General features: G+C 39.6%; 1 protein-coding gene across 3 annotated transcripts in view; it reads right to left on the minus strand.

The window, feature by feature from the left end:
• The window catches only part of sdk2b (sidekick cell adhesion molecule 2b), a 949,565-nt gene that overhangs the window by 99,362 nt on the left and 830,561 nt on the right, over positions 1 to 19,642 (minus strand). For all 3 annotated transcript variants that reach the window (XM_043714747.1, XM_043714746.1, XM_043714748.1), the window contains one exon: positions 14,678 to 14,818. In XM_043714747.1, coding sequence (XP_043570682.1) covers positions 14,678 to 14,818 — 141 coding nt within the window. The remainder of the gene's footprint in view (positions 1 to 14,677; positions 14,819 to 19,642) is intronic.

Raw genomic sequence — 19,642 nt, forward strand, 5'->3', positions numbered from 1 at the left:
CTCGAGGGCATAGGTTTAGGGTGAGAGGAGAAAGATACAAAAGAGACCTAAGGGGCAACGTTTTCACGCAGAGGGTGGTACGTGTATGGAATGAGCTGCCAGAGGATGTGGTGGAGGCTGGTACAATTGCAACATTTAAGAGGCATCTAGATGGGTATATGAATAGGAAGGGTTTGGAGGGATATGGGCCGGGTGCTGGCAGGTGGGACTAGATTGGGTTGGGATATCTGGTCGGCCTGGATGGATTGGACCGAAGGGTCTGTTTCCATGCAGTCCATCTCTATGACTCTATGACTCTGTCTTAATTTCATAGTATTTTGTTATTTCAAGTGATATTTATTTATTTGCACTACTCACTAATTTTCAATAGAATCCTGAAAATACAGTGTTCATTGAAAGCAACTTGAAAAAGCTACATATTTCTCCAGAACGAAATTTCATGTTTAAAACCTGTGGATTACAAGAAAAATTTACTTAGCCAGACTGGTATTGAACATAATCTTTTTATCAGCAATCTACCATGAGACCGCACTATGACTGTTAGAACTGATTGTGGATTTGAAATGTGAAATCAATGGTTTAAAGCTAAATCAGGTGTTTAGGTGAAAGTGTCATTGCTGACAAGTGACTAGTCAATGGATAAAATTTTCCCTTGGAGGAAATTAATATATTAGATAGACAGCTAACCAGCCTAAAAGAAACAATAGCTGGTATATTACCACAGAACCAAATACACAGTAAATAAAACGATTAAAAAGATTGAACTCTGTTTCTTCCAATATTTTGGCATTTCTAAAGTTTATTGTTCCACAACAATTCTAGCAATCATCTGTTACATTGCCCAGATATGTCCTAATACAGATCTCAAGATAGATTGCAACACTATCACTTTTACTAATTCACTGATTAAACAAGAAACTTTGGCAAGAAAATGTTGGACATTCTGCTGATGTTACATAAAGTCTGCTCATGCATAAAAGGAGTCCAACTGTGGCTTTCAAAGGGATCATATCCAGCTCCCTGAGATCAAAGTAACTTTTCTTGACTAAATGTGGATGTACTTTTTGCTATCATGCTATGAACCTTCCCATTATTTAAGAATAATATCTCTTCTGTAGGCTCTCTATGGTGGTTTAACCTCTACGACTAATCACTAGATTGGACAAAGTGGATTGGTGGCAGAAAATTACCATAAAACACCCTTATTTAGTACCACACTTGGGCAAGCGGTGGCAAATACCACAAAGTGCTGGGAATGGTCATCTGAGAAAATAACACGTTTTAATGTGGACATAGAATGTTCTGCTTATTTTTAACACATTCATTTACTTTCCAATCGAACAAGTTGAAGTTTCCCACTGGCTGTTTGTAAAGTGAACCACCTGGTGTAAATCTAGCTTTTACTTCCCAGAAAGTTGTCAAATTTGTTTCCAAGGGCTGCAATTACAGAGTTTAGTCAGTGGTACTATAGTCAGTTCCAAATTGCAGAAGAGAATACTCATTCAGAGTTCCCACAGAATTGCAAAATAGTTGAACTTTTATTGGATAAGGGAGCCAAAGTCTATGAAGTAGATAAGCTCTCAACAGACTTTATATGTAATTTGTTGAGCAACATTTCTGCAACATCTTGCAACTCTTTTACAACCAACCAGTGAAATAACTGGGCACACTGTAAATCATTAACTGAAAATTAAGATTACAGTAAAATGTTATGTGCGATTTTAAGTTTTGTTTTGAGGTCATTAGGAATTCAGGACAATTTATCTGGATGTTAAGTCCAGTAAGCTTAAAAGAATTGTATATTCATATTATTTTAAACATAGATTATGTGAAGCATTGTAGGGTCAATAAAAATCGACACGCAATTGAGTTTTTACCCGAAGGTAACAGTGCAGATTAACTAGTTTTGCGTCTGGAGGCAGCAATTGTATAACTCTTTCAAGTTCTTTTCAGATCTTCCATTAAGGTATTCTTGAGTTGACTAAAGAAACAAATTTAGGAATGTCAAATATTTATAGTGGCACCTTTGACTACTTTCTGGTGACTCCTGGTGGACAGGGCCAGGTTTACCTCTGATAATTTTAAAAGCCATTTAGGTGAGTCACCAAAGTGCTGCCTGTATGGCAAGGGTTGTAGTTTAGCAACAGACAACTCCCTGTGGAAAAGTCAAGAATATTTTGTTTCTTTATTGAATGGGTTAAAACTTTAAAATGGTCTTAAATCTTTTTAAAAGTTGTCAAAGCTTCACTAACATTAAAATCCAACTGAACTAAAAGTTAGAAGGAGTTTAATAAAACCAAGAACTACTGAAATCTGAAACAGAAACCAAACTAGCAGAGAATGTATGTCAGCCTCTGCAGAGAGAAAACAGAGTCAATGTTTTGGGTCCAGTGGCCAGTTAATCAGTGGTACTCATTGGCACAGAAGGCTGTAGAGTTCAGGCCTCTGAGTGTCTTTAAGTCAGAGATAATAAGAGAAGCAAGGATTATTGGGAGAAGGCAAGAGAATGTGATTGAGAAACACATCAGACATGATTGAATGGCGCAGCAGACTTTATGGGCCAAATGGCCTACTTCTGCTCCTATATCTTATGGTCTTATGATCCTTTGTCAGAGGTAACAGTAGCTTGGATATGGGTGCTGGCAGGGTGGAAAGTGAGAACCAGGGGACCCTGTTAGGAGTCATCCTGCATGCTGTAACGGTCCATCCCAATCTCCCAGTTTCTCTGTTTATTTAGTATCTGTTCTGGTTATTCTAATCTCTGCAGAAACGTCATCTTTTTCTCCCATTGAGGATTTTGCCACAGAGTAGACAGGGCCCTCACCTGGGTTCTGACCCATTTCCTGCACTTTTGCCCCTACTGTTTTTCTTCCTTCCAGTATATCGATAGGATCCCACTAGTCCTCAGTTACCACCCCATGAGCGACCACACTCAAAGGATCATAAGCTGCCATTTCCACCATCTCTAGAGGGATGCCACAACCAGACATATTCCTCACCCCTCCCTTGTCAGCATTCTGCATAGACCATTCCCTCTCGGACACCCTGGTCCATTCTCCTCCCTTCCCAACGTCTCCCCACATCACACAGCATCTTCCCAGGCAAACACAGGATGTATAACACCTGCCCGCTTACTTCCTCCCTCCTGAGTATCCAAGCTCCAGGCACACCTTTCAAGTGAAGCACCAATTTACCTGCACTTCACTTAATCTAGTCTACTGTATTGTTGTTCACAATGTGGTCTCCTCTACATTGGGGAGATGAATTGGAGGTTGGGCAACTGCTTTGTGGAACACCTATGTTCTATCTGCAAAAAATGACCCTGAGCTTCCTGCTACCTGCCAGTTCAACATACCACTGTATTCCCTGGCTTTCATTTCTATCTCGCTCCACTGTAGTGCTCCAACAAGACTAGAAAAATACCACCTCATTTTCCATTTGGGATCCCCACAGACTTCTGGACTCAATATTGAGTTCCATAATTTTAGGGCCTGAATATCTTCTTTCATGTTTTTGCACCCCCACACCCCAGATCTTGTTATCACTTTCAGCGATTTTCACCTGCTTATTGTCCCCATTATCAGCTTTTCTCCTTCCCTGGCATACCATATCCATCCCTTTGTCTTCCTGTCTTTCGCTCCTTTCCTCTCAGTCTTTTATTCCACAACCCCTGCCTTCAGCATATATACCCACTTTTCCTAGGTACTACTATTTCTAACGAAGGGTCATCTGTCCTGAAACATCAATTCTGCTTTCCCTCCACAGATGCTGCCTAACATGCTAAGTTTCTCCAGCAATTTCTGTTTCTGTTATGTTAGAAAACGTTTCATCAGTCTGCAGTAAACACCTGAAGGATGTCTGTATTTTCACTTCTAATCTTCTGGGTCATTTGCTTCAATGTAGAGGCAATGGCCTAGGCTATTAATCCAGAAACTGAGCTAGTGTTCTGGGGACTTGGTGGAATTTGAATTCAATACAGAATCTAGAATTAAACGTGACCATCGAATAATGAACCTGAAGCCATTGTCGATTGTCAGAAAAACTATTCACGAATGTCCTTTAGGGAAGGAAATCTGCCATCCTTATCTGGTCTGGCCTACATGTGACTCCAAACCAATAGCAATGTGGTTGACTTTTATCTGCCCTTTGGGCAATCAGGGATGGACAATAAATGCTGGCCGAGCCAGAAATGTCGACATGCCATTAGTGAATAAAAAATAAGTGTGATCAATCCTTTCTATTTAGACTGCAGGCTAATATTCATCAACATTAATGGAAGTGAAATGAGCAATAACCCAGTCACAGCTCTACTGCAACTTTCTGCCACAAACTAAGTTCGGGTGTGCTGCCTGAATAACAAGACATCAAGCATTTCTTTACAAAATGCAAAATCAGTTTGGGCTGTCCTCAGAGTTCTGAGTGAACTCTGTACAAAATGATCATTTGACATGTCTTTCAAGCAACATATTTAAAAACATTCGTTTTGTAAGTATACAGCCAAAAGTTATCAACATTTTTATCAACACTAATCTTTCAATAAATAACAAGAATATTGTAAACCAAATTTGAGTGGGAATATAGTTCTTTAACAGCTGTCCCATATCTATGGCTTATTCTTTTGCTTGCAGCAACTTCCTTGCTATAAACACTGCACCCAAAGGCCACTTCCTCCTCCCGGGTGCTAACAGAATGCCTGAATTATTCTTTGTTGCATATGGCAGAAGTTCAACAAATTTGGTTTAATCCTGCATCCTTTTCTGTAAATGAGAAGTGTTTTGTACTTATTGAAAGACTGTTGTGCTCACCCTGCAGGCCACCACACTTAACAGATGGCAGATCCACCATTGACATAAAGCTATAATTAACCAAAAAATACCCAAAGTTTGCAAGCAGTACATTTCCTACTTATATCATTGGTAAAATTATGTAATTGTTGAATTTGGAGAAAATGTCAACTTGCAATAAATTAGAATTGAATTGTTGAATAAATAGTTTTGCTACACCTAAGGCAGATGATCGACTTGAGCCAACATAGAGTAGTTTGGATTATGCCTCCTAATTGTTGAAGACACAACATAACTTTGGAATCTTTGAGACATGACCAAGACCAGTAGATATAAGGAAGTTGGACAGATTTCCTGACAAAAATGGCAAGAAAGCTAAATGAATAACTGTTCAATCCTATCAGATGCACATCTCCACTAAGAAATCGCAAGAGTACTGAAGATTGTGGGAATTGCAAGCAGACCAACTTGCAGGGAGTCAGAAGTATATCCATTCCAATCATTAGGGAGCCAGAGATAGCCTCACGTGGATTGCTGGAGTGCTACAAATGTAGCATGGTAGATCAACATAGTATTGTAAGCACCTCTGACATTGCTGTGTTCCCTTGATGCTGCCCTGGTATATCAGCCTCTGAACTCAATTATCTGGAGTAAGGTTTCTGCTCACCACTCTGGCTCAGAGATAAGAGTGTTATTAACTGAGCCATGGCTGATGGTGATTCTGATAATGATTCAATCAATTTATCTGATAATTATGTAAGAACTACATATAACTGAGTTGAAATATACATTGGGAAATGTAAGTTTGAACAGCTGTTTTGTAGGGGAGGAACCAGGTTTTTTTACATAACCCTAAGCAAAGTTTGAACTCTGGAACTCAATTATTGTTTATAGAAGAGTAGGCAACTTCTGGTTGAAGTTGGATTTGCTACATTTGTGAAACACACTGGCACCAGGCACCTAGGGTTGAGAAAAAGAACATACACAGCAATAATTTTTGGATTAGTGTTAAACAGCAGTTTAGTACAGCACTGAGAGGAGAGTGAAGCAGTTGAGCTCTTATTCTTCCAAAACTCTGCAAGCAATCCAGTTCTCTCCCACAATATGAGAGCATAACAAATAACTTTCAAAGACGCAGCAGAAAGAAAAACAAAACTTCTATCTCAAGACAAGACCTAGGTCCAACTGATTGAGGAGAAAGTGAAGACTGCAAATGTTGGAGACTCAGAGTCAAACCGTGTAGCACTGGAAAAGCACAGCAGGTCAAGCAACATCTGAGGAGCAGGAGAGTCGACATATTGGGGGAGGATCACTACGGTTGGTATAATAACATCACAAAAAAAACAGAGAATTGAGAAAGTCACTTTATTTCCACGTGCAGTTTGGACTCTTGATCCACAGACTTTGTTCCTTTTGCCTCCATATTCCTCCAAACATTGTTTGTCAGATCTGTCTTGTCTATCATATTTGTGAATGAATGTGTTTGCATTTGGATTTAAATGGGGTATCGTTTAAGGTTACATATTAATAATTAAAAATCCATTTTGCCAGTCTTTAGTTTATTATGATCTATAATAAGTTTATTATAGATCATTGTTCCTGTTCATTGATGAAGCCTGGTGTGAATTTCTTTTGTCTTAGATTGTGGTCACAGTCAGATGTTAACATCCCTAATGTTTAAATTGGTCATATTTCACATTCATGGTAGCTGATAGAATAGTGGGGTGTAGCTTCCAATGCAACTTCTCATCATGACATGGCAGCACAGTGGCACAGTGGTTAGCACTGCTGCCTCACAGCGCCAGAGACCTGGGTTCAATTCCCGCCTCAGGCAACTGACTGTGTGGAGTTTGCACGTTCTCCCCATGTCTACGTGGGTTTCCTCCAGGTGCTCCGGTTTCCTCCCACAGTCCAAAAATGTACAGGCCAGAGTGAATTGGCCATGCTAAATTGCCCGTTGTGTTAGGTAAGGGGTAAATGTAGGGGTATGGGTGGGTTGCGCTTCGGTGGGTTGGTGTGGACTTGTTGGGCCGAAGGGCCTGTTTCCACACTGTAATGTAATGTAATGTAATCTAATCTAATCTAAAAAAAAATTATTTAAAGAATATAAACTGAGGCAATCCTTCTACTGTGGTGACTTTGCTGATTACAGCCAATGTAATATTGAAGATGATACCAATGCCCTCTATCCCATCGTGTAAGTGCAAAAAAAAAACAGGTCTTCTCCTTTTGGTCATTTTCCCCAATGGGAATTGCATGTTTTAACATCAGTTAAAGACAGGCTGAGAGGTGATAAATAAAACAAAGAACTGCGGATGTTGGAGATTTGAAATAAAAACAGAAATTGTTGAACAAACACCGGCGGGGGGGGGGGGGGGAGAGTCTGGCAGCATCTGTGGGGAGAAAACAGAGTTAATGATTTAAATTGACCACTGCTGATGAAGAATCTTTGGACTCGAAACATTAACTTTATTTTCTGCCCACAGATGCTGCTGGCTCTGAAACTTGTGATGCTTGTCTACAATTGAATAGCCTGTTTACAGTCATTGTGAGGCCATGAGGTTTATACTTCAATAGTGACTGAAGTGACTGTAATGAGGTCAGCCCAGTAGACCTCACAGAATATGAGTTCCCTGATTGGGCTGTTAATCTGGTTCAAGCAGGGAGCTCTGTCTAACAGATATAAACAGGAGTGTCAGAAGTCCTGTTTACTCCGAGGGCTGGCTGGCAGGAAACTGGATTAGTGTCAAGAACTGTCCATCTGTAAATTAGGGATGACTTGGTGACGGGATATTGGCTTCTGTGGAGTTATTTCAGTGACCATTTTGGGCAAGTTATTGGAGGATAGTCTATTGACTGAACTATGAACTACTGAGGGGAGGCACAATAGCTCAGTGATTAGCACTACTGCCTCACAGCGCCAGGGACCTGGATTTGATTTCACCCTCAGGTACTGTTTGTGTAAAGTTTGCACATTCTCTCCATGTCTGCATGGGTTTCCTCCCACAGTCCAAACATATGTAGATTAGGCGGATTGGCCACGCTAAATTGACCATGGTATCTAGAGATGAGCAGGCTAGGTGGTTTAGCCATGGGAAATGTAGGGTTACAGGCATAGGGCAGGGGCTGGGTCTGGGTGGGATGTTCTTCTGATGGTTGGTATGGACTCGATGAGCTGAACGGCCTACTTCCATACTGTAGGGATTCTATGATCCTGCAAGGATTCAATGTTTTCAGGAGAGACTGTTAAAATAATAGTAAAGAAACAGGACAGTCTTTTTACATTGATTATTTTACTTGTTTAGGAACTAAGTCAAAATACGTTTTTCAAAATCCTTGCAGCAAAAATTAATGTTTTGCTTTTGCTGTGCAGTATAACATTCAAAAATTGCTTATCCTTTGGCTGTCTTTTCCTCATGGAAGTTTTATCGCCTAGCTGAAATGTCTTGGGTGAATCTGCCCACACAGGGTAGGAAAACCCAACGAAATTTAAAGACCACTTAGTTATTAACTGTTATTAATGCTATTGCTTCCACCCCCACATGCAAGTGTGCCCTACTTCACAGAGCTGCTGGTGAATCATTAATCTGACAGCTCTCCAGGCCCAAATGTGCCATTGGGAGCAATGGCCGTGAGAGCACCCCCACACCAGAAACAATGGAGAAGGCTGAAATACAGAGGAGGGGGGGTCAGGGTGGTTTTGCTGGGTAATTATGAGGCTCAGTTGTAGGAAAACAAGCAAGATTGGTGAGGAAAAGAACATTTTCATTGCAGACGAAGAAGGGAATCTAGCCCAAGCCCATAGCCCATCTACTCTGGAAGTCTCTCCTGGCACGGTGGATAATCCTGCATTCCCACTACCAGAGGCAGTAGGAGGATGTCTTTTGGTGATCTTTCAATTATCCATTTGAGGGCCTCCAATTGACCTAAGGTCAGGTGGGATAACTGACACCTACTCACTGATGGTAAGACTTAGGTGATGGACATGTGACCTCTGACATGCCACCTACTTTTATATCCTTGGCCCTTTCAACCCCAGGGAGAGGGTATAAAATTCCAACCTATCCTACTAGTACTGCTGTCAACAAACATCAGTGTTTTCTTGAAAAATAAATCCAATAATTAATGATATATAAAAGGTTATTCAATCATGTGATTGTTTCCAGCTTTGAGTGACATATCAAATTTCAAAGATATTGGGACGTATCTCAAAATCACTTTGGTTATGAAGCAGCTGGTTACAAATACACTCACAGTTAATTTATTGACTGGTTTTGCAGGAAACACAAGCGTAGTTTCAGAAACACTGATATTGTGATGATGTATTCTTGGCACACAAGAACACATTTCCTTCTAGCATAACAGGCCCTATTTAGAATGGACTTCCCAATTCTATAGCTGTCCACAGCCTAAAGTTAAAGTACACCCCTAGGGCTGTAGCTGGGGAACTACAAAGTATGTTCTCAGTCATTAAGTAACATTAACTGTGTCTAAAGATAGAATGCATGGATATATACATATAATTTGATTTCCATCCAGCAAACCTTAAACCACAACAGAATCCAGTCCTTTCAAGATTTCTACTTGTTGGAAATAGTAAAGTTTGCTACTTATATATTGTGTTGTTACAAAATATTTTGATGCAAGTAAAGAGTATTAACTCCTTAAATTATTGTTCCTTCACCTAACAGGACCACAGAATCTTTATGGTGCAGATGGAAGTTATTTGGTCCATTGAACTGCATTGGCTCTCTGAGCATTTTGACTAAGTGCCAGTCTCATGGGTTAGAACATAGAACATAGAACAATACAGCACAGAACAGGCACTTCGGCCCACGATGTTGTGCCGAACATTTGTCCTAGCTTAAGCACCTATCCATGTACCTATCCAATTGCCGCTTAAAGGTCACCAATGATTCTGACTCTGCCACTCCCACAGGCAGCGCATTCCATGTCCCCACCACTCTCTGGGTAAAGAACCTATCCCTGACATCCCCCCTATATCTTCCACCCTTCACCTTAAATTTATGTCTCCTTGTAACACTCTGTCTTACCCCGGGGAAAAAGTCTCTGACTGTCTACTCTATCTATTCCTCTGATCATCTTATAAACCTCGATCAAGTCACCCCTCATCCTTCGCCGTTCCAATGAGAAAAGGCCTAGCACTCTCAACCTATCCTCGTACGACCTATTCTCCATTCCAGCCAACATCCTGGTAAATCTTCTCTGCACCCTCTCCAAAGCTTCCACATCTTTCCTAAAGTGAGGCGACCAGAACTGCACACAGTACTCCAAATGTGGCCTTACCAAGGTCCTATACAACTGCAACATCACCTCACGGCTCTTGAATTCAATCCCTCTGCTAATGAACGCTAATACACCATAGGCCTTCTTACAAGCTCTATCCACCTGAGTGGCAACTTTCAAAGATCTATGAACATAGACCCCAAGATCCCTCTGCTCATTCACCTTACTAAGAACCCTACCGTTAACCCTGTATTCCGCATGCTTATTTGTCCTTCCAAAATGGACAACCTCACACTTGACAGGGTGATCTCCTTCTGCCACTCCTCAGCCCAGCTCTGCATCATATCTAAGTCCCTTTGCAGCCGACAACAGCCCTCCTCACTATCCACAACTCCACCAATCTTTGTATCATCTGCAAATTTATCGTCTGCGTTCTCCCTGTAACCCTGCATGTTGCTTCTATTGAAACAATCATCCATTGCCCCTGAATGCCTCACCTTGAACATGCTTTCATCACCCAGAGGAATTATGAGAAGGAGTCAGTCATTTGATTCTTGAAGCCTTCTCAGCTATTCAGTAAGATCATGGCTGACCCATTGTGTTTTTAATTCCCATTCCCATCTATCCTCGATAACCTTTAATTCTCTTGCCTAACTAAAAGCTCACTATGTTTGCTTTAAAACTGTTCAAAGACCCTGATTCTACTGTCTTCTGAGACAGAATTTCCAAGTTAGGAAACTCTCAAGGGAAAAAAATGCTACATCTTTTACCTAAAGGATGACCCCTAATTTTAAAATTTTAAAAATCACAGAACACCAGGTTAGAGTCCAACAGGTTTATTTGGAAGTACAAATTTTCAGAGTGTAACTAGCTACATGACAAAGGAACAGCGCTCCGAAAGCTTGTACTTCCAAATAAACCTGTTGGACTATAACCTGGTGCTGTGTGATTTTTAACTTTGTCCACCCCAGTCCAAAACCGGCACCTCCACATCATGGCTAACCTAATGTCTCCTTGTTCTGGACTTGACCATAAGAATTAATACTTTCCACATCTACATTGGCAGCACCATTCAGGATCTTGTAAACTTTAATCAAATCACTCCTCAGTTTTCTGAAAGCTTGTGTGATTTCACTGGCTTGCCCATGTTTTCCTTATAACACAACTTGCTCATTTCAGACAACAGCTAATAAATAAGCCTCCTCTGAATTGCCTCCAATGCATTTGCATCCTTCCTTAAACAAGGAGACCAAAACTGCAGAGTTTTCAGATGTGGTCTCACCAATGCCCTATATAACTGAAGTATTACAGCCTAATTTTATGCCTAATTCTCTCATAATAAATAATAATATTTCATTAGCCTTCTTATTCACATGCTATCTTTCCCAGCAGTGCATTTCCACAGCTTAACTACATTTCTTTTCTTTCATATTGTATTTGCTTATTTTGCAAAATGCTTTAAATTGTGTCCTTTAGTTCTCAATTAGTTTATGAGTGGGAACAGGTTCTCCCTCTGTCCAGGCCCCGATTACTTTAATAACTTCTATCAGATTTCCTCTTAGCTTTTTCTTCTTCAAGGAAAACTAATTTCTCCAATCTATCCTCACAACTAAAGTTTCTCATCATTGGAACCATTTTCATACATCTTTGGCACTTTCTCCAATCATTGTCTTCTTTCCTAAATTGTGGTTACCAGAACTGTACACATTTCTCCAACTTGAGTTTTAACTCGTTTCTGAAATAGGTTCACTATAACCTCCCTGCTCTTCCACTCTATGCTCCTATTAATGAAGCCCTGATTACTGTATGTTTTATTAACTGCTTTCTTTACCTATCCTACCACCTTAAATGATGAATGCAAATGTACACCTCTCTCTTCAGGATACCCTTTAGAAAAGCAAATTTTACTTGTATTGCCTCTACATGTTCTATGTACAAAAATGCATCACGTCACATACCTTTACACTGAACTTCACCTGCTACCTATTCATTCATTCCAAATACTTTTCAATGCTCTTTTAAAGTTCTATACTATCCTCTTCATAGTTTACAATGGTCCCCAGTTTTGTACTGTCTGCAAATTTTGAAAGTATCACCTGCACACCAAGATATAGATCATTTAAATATATCAGGAAAAGCAAGGGTTCCAGAACTGATTCCTGGGGAATTCCACTGCAAACCATCTTCAAGTCCAAAATACCCATTAACCATTATTCTTGGTTTCCTATCCATCAGTCAATTTTGTATCCATGTTGCTACTGTCCCTTTTATTCATGAGCTATATTTTTCATACAAGTCTTTTGTGTCACAATGAATCAATTGGTTTTTGGAAGTCCATGTACACCACATCAACAGTTTGTCCTCTCTGTTACCTCTTCAAAAAACTAAGCAAATTAGTTAGATATAATTTTCTCTTAACAAATCTATTCAGGTTCTCCAATCAAATCATATTTGTCACTGTGACCTTTAATCCTATCCTAAATAATTGATTCTGTAAGTTTCCCCACCATTAATGTTAAACCGACTAGTCTGTAAATGCTAAGCTTCTCTTTAAACCTTGAACAAGGACACAGTTGCACTTCTCAGTTGCACTCCAGCACAAGCTCTGAGACCAGACAGCATGTAAGTTTATGATCATTACTCACTTCTTTCAATGTCCTTGGATGCATCCCACCCCGTGCTGGTGCTTTTTCAACCACTAAGTTTTGACTTATATTTGTTTCTTTTGCAAAACGCTTTAAAATTGTGGCCTCTCGTCCTCAATTAGTTTAAGTGGGAACAGTGTAAATAGTGATATCAGGTAAGGACTGAATTGGGTATAACTAAGGTCCCACCCATCTACTATCTTGCGTCCTGGCACTCACTGTTGAGGCTAACAAATGATTAAGAGTCATTAACTGGCAAAAAGCCAAATGTGGGTAGCAAAAAGGATTGAAAACGTTGACCAATTTTTCTATCCTTAACTCAGGGGCAATAAGTTCATTTGCAGCACTGCTATTGCCTTGACTAAGGTTAGTGGACTTTGCTCAGATCCAATTGTCCTGGACAGTTAGGCTCATCTACTCACTACCAGAGATCTGCAGAGGCATTGACAGGGATTCTGAGAGCACGTTTAGGCATGTACAAGCATGGCCCAGAGAGGCTAGCACTAAGGGACAGAGATCAAGTTTGAGAAGTTCACTTTTGAAAGAGAGATGAGGAGCATTTCTTTCCGTCAGAGTTGTTTGTCTGGATTTTTCTTCCCCAGAAAACTGTTGAAACCACAACCTAATCAGGCATGATCGTACTGAATGGTGAAGAAGGTTGAAGAGCTCAATGGCCTACTCCTGCTCCTACTATGCTGCTAAAATTGTAACTAAAGCCAGTGAGCCACAACATAAGTGTTAATTATGGGATACTGTAATACTTTAGACGTCCTACCTACATGCCTTGGCATACTGAACAAGTTAAACTACAGAACAATATCCAAGCCCACTAGTGCATGTTAATTATTTGTCAAAAAAGTTTTATATTCTAAAGGAGTGTTATTGTTTATCGAGATGTTGTCAGAGTTCTGGTTTGTTTTCAGGTTGGCTGATTGCCTGGAACAACAATGCAGAGCCTTTCCAAATTACATCATCTTGGCTAGCAGTAAAAGTTTGTGTTTCACAGGGCACTTTGGCTGTACTCAATTAACTTCTATTGTGCATTGCGCATTACTAATTTATGCTTTTCAGCCTTGAGAATGAATTATGTAGACTATTTAATTGCAGGGACCAGAGCAGCTAAACCTGAACTACTTCTACTATTGATACACGTAACTGTCACAGGATTATGATCATGACCAAAACAAAATATCCCTTTTAGGTTATCCATTGTCAAACCCAAAATATTTTGTGCTAATGATTGAATTCTAAATGAGATCCTAGCTGAAATCAGTTACCTCAGCTCAAATCAGGAATAGAAACTAGGCATTTCTGGTCCAGACAGCTCAAGTATTGAGTGAATTTATCCACCCAGATATCAAACAAATTTATTTGCTCTTGTAGTTTTACATAGAAAAAATATGTGATTGATGTTGCAAACTGTCCTTGAACAATATGTACATGAATTTTCTCACAATTGTGCATAACTTGGCATTAGTCTTTTAAGTAAAGTATCTAGCGAGAGTTAGCATACAGTCACAGCTTATGCATGTATCCAACATATAAACTTTGAATATTTATATTTATGAGTTCTGAATATGGATGGGACATAATTATTTGCCAAAGCAAGGTCCATTGTACGGTGTGGTACTTGCATCAACAAAATTTAGTGCAAAATATCACAAGGCTGGAATACTTTTAGATGCTATATTTTTATGTGCATTGCATAGATATTATTGAGGAGAAAGTGAGGACTGCAGATGCTGGAGATCAGAGTTGAAAAGTATGGCACTGGAAAAACACAGCAGGTCAGGCAGCATCCCACCAGCACGAGAGTCAATGTATCAGGCAGAAGCCTGATGAAGGGCTTATGTCTGAAACGTCGACTTTCCTGATGTGCTGTGCTTTTCCAGCAATACACTTTTTGACATAGACAACATTGAATAAACTTGTTTAATTGCTCTTAACAAAATCTACTTCACAAAAGCCCAGTGAGCTGATGCAACATTGTTATGTACTCACCAGAATCTGTTTTTTTTGTATATTTTTTGCTTTGTCCACGGATAATTAGCACAAACACCAAGAGAAGAATGAAGATGAGTCCAACCAAGGCAATAACCACCAAGAACCACCATTCCTCATAAAATGGGGCTGAATTCTGGGCTGTAAGATCAAGAAATGGAATATATAATAGTGCACAATACATAATGCTTAAAACAGCTAAATAATATTAGGTAACCTCAACAATTACAGAGAATAATACAACTTCTTAATTTTCATTTTGGTTCTGCCATTATACTGTTGCTTCTGTGTTTCAGCTTTGTCTTTCATCACCCAGTAAATTTCACTCTCCAGATTTCTACATGAATACAATGGATCCATTTAGGAAGTAAAAACAAATAAAACACATGGGGTTTTATCTGTCCGATCACTCATTGCTTGGGTTCATGTTTACTTCTGTAAATCCAAATTTCTTATTTGCATGATGATACTTCTGCTGATTTGTTCTGACTGCGGAAGTGACAGGAGTCAGTTTACAGCTTGAATGAATTAATGCATAAATGTTGCTGTTGTTTCAATTAGTCGTGCAGCACTCACTGTGAAATGTAGCAAACTTCATCAGATCAGTCATAATTACAATTCAGCAGTTTAACTGATCAGATTTTGAATCTTTTCATTTGGGCTCATCACTAATTCTTCAATATGATTCATTATGGAAAATGAGTTCTCTGTTATTTCTGAATTACCAATCAAAATGTTCAGAGAAACGACGAACACCAACCTTCAGATACATGTTTTGGTGGCAGATGAATATATATGATCACAGACTAGAATAAAATACAGTCCTTACAGTTGACCAGGTGTGGAATAGTTTGTGGCTACTTCATCCCAAGTATTCCTTGATGTAAATGGGACTAAAAGCTTTGGTAGGAATTGAAAGCTTAACTAACTTGCCTCATCAATGAATTTGAATGGTTTTAGACTTCACCTTTCATTTGACAGCCTCGTTGTTCTTCCTTTCCCCTTCTCAGTATTCTTTTTTGCCCTCTTGTTCAGTGTTGTGTTTCTATATTATTGTTGAGGTGATGTGTGACACAGACTCTGCCTCTGGTATATAAGTAATACTCAGGCTGGTCATTGTGCTTCACGTTGTGAATATAGTGTGTAGGCAATTGTTGTGGGATGTGATAGGATCATTTGCTTTATTCTTTGAGTACCCTAATACAAGATTTGTTTTGTGGGAAGACATTACTATTTCAGAACAAGCTGTGACGTTTACCTGGTCATGCAGAGTTAGCATGTTTAAAATATGGACTCAAAAGCTAATATCTCAACATTTTAAGTACAATATAAAATCATGTGAGAAGATTAAAACACAGTAAAATTAATCTCAGAGGCTCAGTTTCAAACTGGATAATTTAATCTGTGAGCCATGCTATATAACTACATAGAAAAATACATTATCATATTATGGTATTAGCATGCTTTCTATCTGAATTCAAATCTAATAAAATTAAGAGCTTTTTTTAATAACCCAATTGGTAATGGATTTCTACAGAACTACATAAATTGGAAATTCCCACATACTATTGCTGATTTGTGTATAGTTAGCTCCTCTCAGCCCGGATAGGCAATAAGGTTACACTTCCTGTCACGTCAGTGGGGCAGGGAGGGGTAAAACCTATGGGATGTTTTTAATGCTGAGCATTATCAACTGTTATGAAGGTGTGCATTCAAGGTAAGGCAAATAAAGGTAGGAGATGGCATAGTTACAATCCTAAATACCATAATAACACTTAGGTATTAAGTATGACTAGTTGGATGAGATCAGATATCAAAGGAATGTTCCTGTGGGATTTCCGGAATTTCCTCCGTGGGAGGATATGATTTTATATTTCTTGACGTAACCAATTGTGTAATAAATATTAATAATTATGCATAAACATTGGCAAATAAGAGAATATAGGTTCCACTTAAAGCATCTGATGCCACTGAATAATGGGCCATGGTTTTCCCCTCACTCGAAGTAGCATGGAGGACAACTTAATGGGTGGGTTGGCACGAGGGAGGCACTTGACTCTTAAGCAATAATTTCTGGGTGAGAAGGTTCAAGGTCAACATGTCCAACCCACCACCAATTAGAGCCCTTGAGGTCAATTGGCATCTGTTCAGACCTTCAGGCCGCTATTGGTTCAAATAACCGTATTCCTAATAATAGAAAAAGTGATAACCTTGCCAAGTGATATAATTGGGTGACATGGCTATCGGGTTAGGGAGGGAGGAACTTCGATTTGTACCAATCCAGGGGCATTTGGCACTAATGTTGGGGGCAGGGGATTGGTTGCTGAAAACTATCCCTTGCCTTTGACTTTAGTCCACTCTTCTTATGGCTCCACCCTTTGGTTCTAGTCCCTGAACAAACATCACTAACCATCCTGTTGCTCCTCAACATTGCTGTTCATCCACACATTAGTTCAAAAACGGACAATTCCAAACTGAGAAGGTGTTTATAAGATTGTGAACATCTAACAATCCATGGTAATTACATGGAATGCTGAGTTACATGGATTAGTGGATAACTCAACCGAGTTAAATTTAAAGTTAACAAAACAGAAATAGCAAATGCTGAAAATATGACCAAAAGGGGTTAAAACTAAATTAACATGCCAGTCAGCTGAAGAGAAAAGGTTCAAGCATGTGACCGAAGCAAAAGACAAGGAAAGGTGTTGTCGTGATTGGAATGAGGTCAGCCAGGTGGATGTCATAGAATATGAATTCCTTGAATGAGGTTGTTAACCTGGTCTAATCAGGAAGTCCTGGCTGATAGATAATGACAATGGGAGTGTCAGGGATTCTGTTCACTTTAGGAGCTAGCTCTGAACTAGCCGATTCAGTCTCATGTACTCTGCATGTGTAAATAAAGTGTGACTTGGTGACAGGATACTGGCCTTTGTGATGTTATTTCAGTTGATCTTGTTAGAAATGTTTTATTATTGGTCAAGGAGGAGGAACAGCAATGCCAATGGGATGAATGTGAAGACAGCAATATAGGAAGTAAAGTGAGAAATTACATCTCAGGCACAGAATGAGATCAAAAGTGGTGCAGGCTGAATGAAAACAAAAAAAAATGTAATTTCAAACCAAGAGTGAGATAAAACTTGTTTATATTCATGAAACAGCAGAGAAACAGAAATCAATGGCATGAGTCTTTCAGGTAAGACTGTGAAACTTTGGGTTCACCATTTTGTTGAAACAAAGTTTATTCCAAATGTTAAGAGACCGTAGTACCCATTTTACCCAGTCATTTGTAGCAGTGGAAGAATATCAGTGGCTAGATTTAATCAGCTATCTGGGAATGAGAATTGGGGAGGCTATTATCTTCCACCTACTATGTCATCTTACCAGAAATAGGGAAAGTGGCAGGCAGTCTTCCCACCATGAGGCCTAGTGAGCCATTTATGTCTAATTAACGACATTTTTCCATTTTTATTGAGATTTTATCAGCAGTGGGCAGGAGAATGTTCTCTGTCGGTAAACTCTGTTTAATTTGCAATGAGCTCCAGAAGAGAGGAACCTTCTTTTCAGTCACGTATTGGTGCACAGAGAGATCCTGTAGCTGCAATAATCACAACTGCGGCAACAATGCTGTCGGCTCTCACAAACTCATCCTCCCTTACCGGGCCAGCCAGATTGGCTATGTTAACCAATCTCCAGTTAGATGGTTCTTAGGATATATACCTGTTACTGCACCCCCTTCCTTAAGGTGCAGCCACAGCAGTAACCCTCTGATTGGCTGAGATATTTGGGTGGTGGGTGTGGTGGGTGGCCATCTTTAATGAGCACAAGTAAATGACTGCTGCTGACAAGATGCACGATGGCAGGTGCCTTTTTACCAGCACTAAATCAGCCTAACAAGATAGACTGAAACAAATGAGCTAACCAACTTAATCTATCACTGAATGGAAGAAGTACTCTGACATGTTTTTTGGGTTAGTTGCATAATAGGTTGCTTGCAATGCACAATGATAGCAACTGTGTGGGTTCAATTCCCACACTGGCTGAGGTTACCATGATGGACTCTCCTTCTCAACTTCTCCCCTCACCTGAGATGTGGTGACCCTGAGGATAAACCACTTTGAGTCATTTCTACCTAACGAGAGACCAACCCATGGTCCTCTGGAACTGTGACAACTTTACCTTTTAGAATGTACCAGGTTAAAATGTGTAAAAAGAACAGGCAGAAATCTAAGAAACTAAGAACACTGACAGTAATTTTACAGAAAAGGTTACACAGACCTAAGATATTTGATCAACAAGGTCATAAGCAAATATGCAAAAGGTTACAAGGTTCTTTGCCATTTAATGCTAAGAAATAGGTTTCTGGAAATAATTCAAACAATTTAAGAATCTCATTATTGGTTACAGTTGTAAATCTCTCAAGCAGCTACGGACATGTGCTGAAAATGTTTTGTTCTTGTGAGCAAAGGCCAACTGTTGCACAAAAGGGAGACCAAATTTTTCACGCCATCCCATAGACAAATTACTTGGCAAATTATTCAATGTATCCTCAATTTGAACAGAGGGGAACAGCCAAGTAGAAGTCAAAGATGTGAAAACCATGAAATCAGATGCTTCAAATATTCAAAGCAGGCCACAAGGGCAAGCAGAGAAGACAGAATCAGAATCATTTACAGGCAGAGAAATAAAATAGTAATCCCAGAGCTAGTATTGAAGCAGTCAGCTTAACTGAGCACGGGCCAAGCACAATTCAAAGCGATGTAACTGCATCAGTTTTTGGCAATGGAGGTTGCCTCAGCAGGAATGTGACACCAGTACCCAGACACCAACCAAGGATGAAGCGAAGAGTAAGTGATAATCTGGCCACAAGAACCATTTGACAAATATGGGCCTTCTAAGTGATGCAACGATACCCTTCTAAACCACCAATGAAATTACTTAATACAAAGGGTAAGAGGACCACGTATA

This window comes from Chiloscyllium plagiosum, chromosome 24 (assembly GCF_004010195.1).
Source record: "Chiloscyllium plagiosum isolate BGI_BamShark_2017 chromosome 24, ASM401019v2, whole genome shotgun sequence".
Lineage (NCBI taxonomy): Eukaryota > Metazoa > Chordata > Chondrichthyes > Orectolobiformes > Hemiscylliidae > Chiloscyllium > Chiloscyllium plagiosum.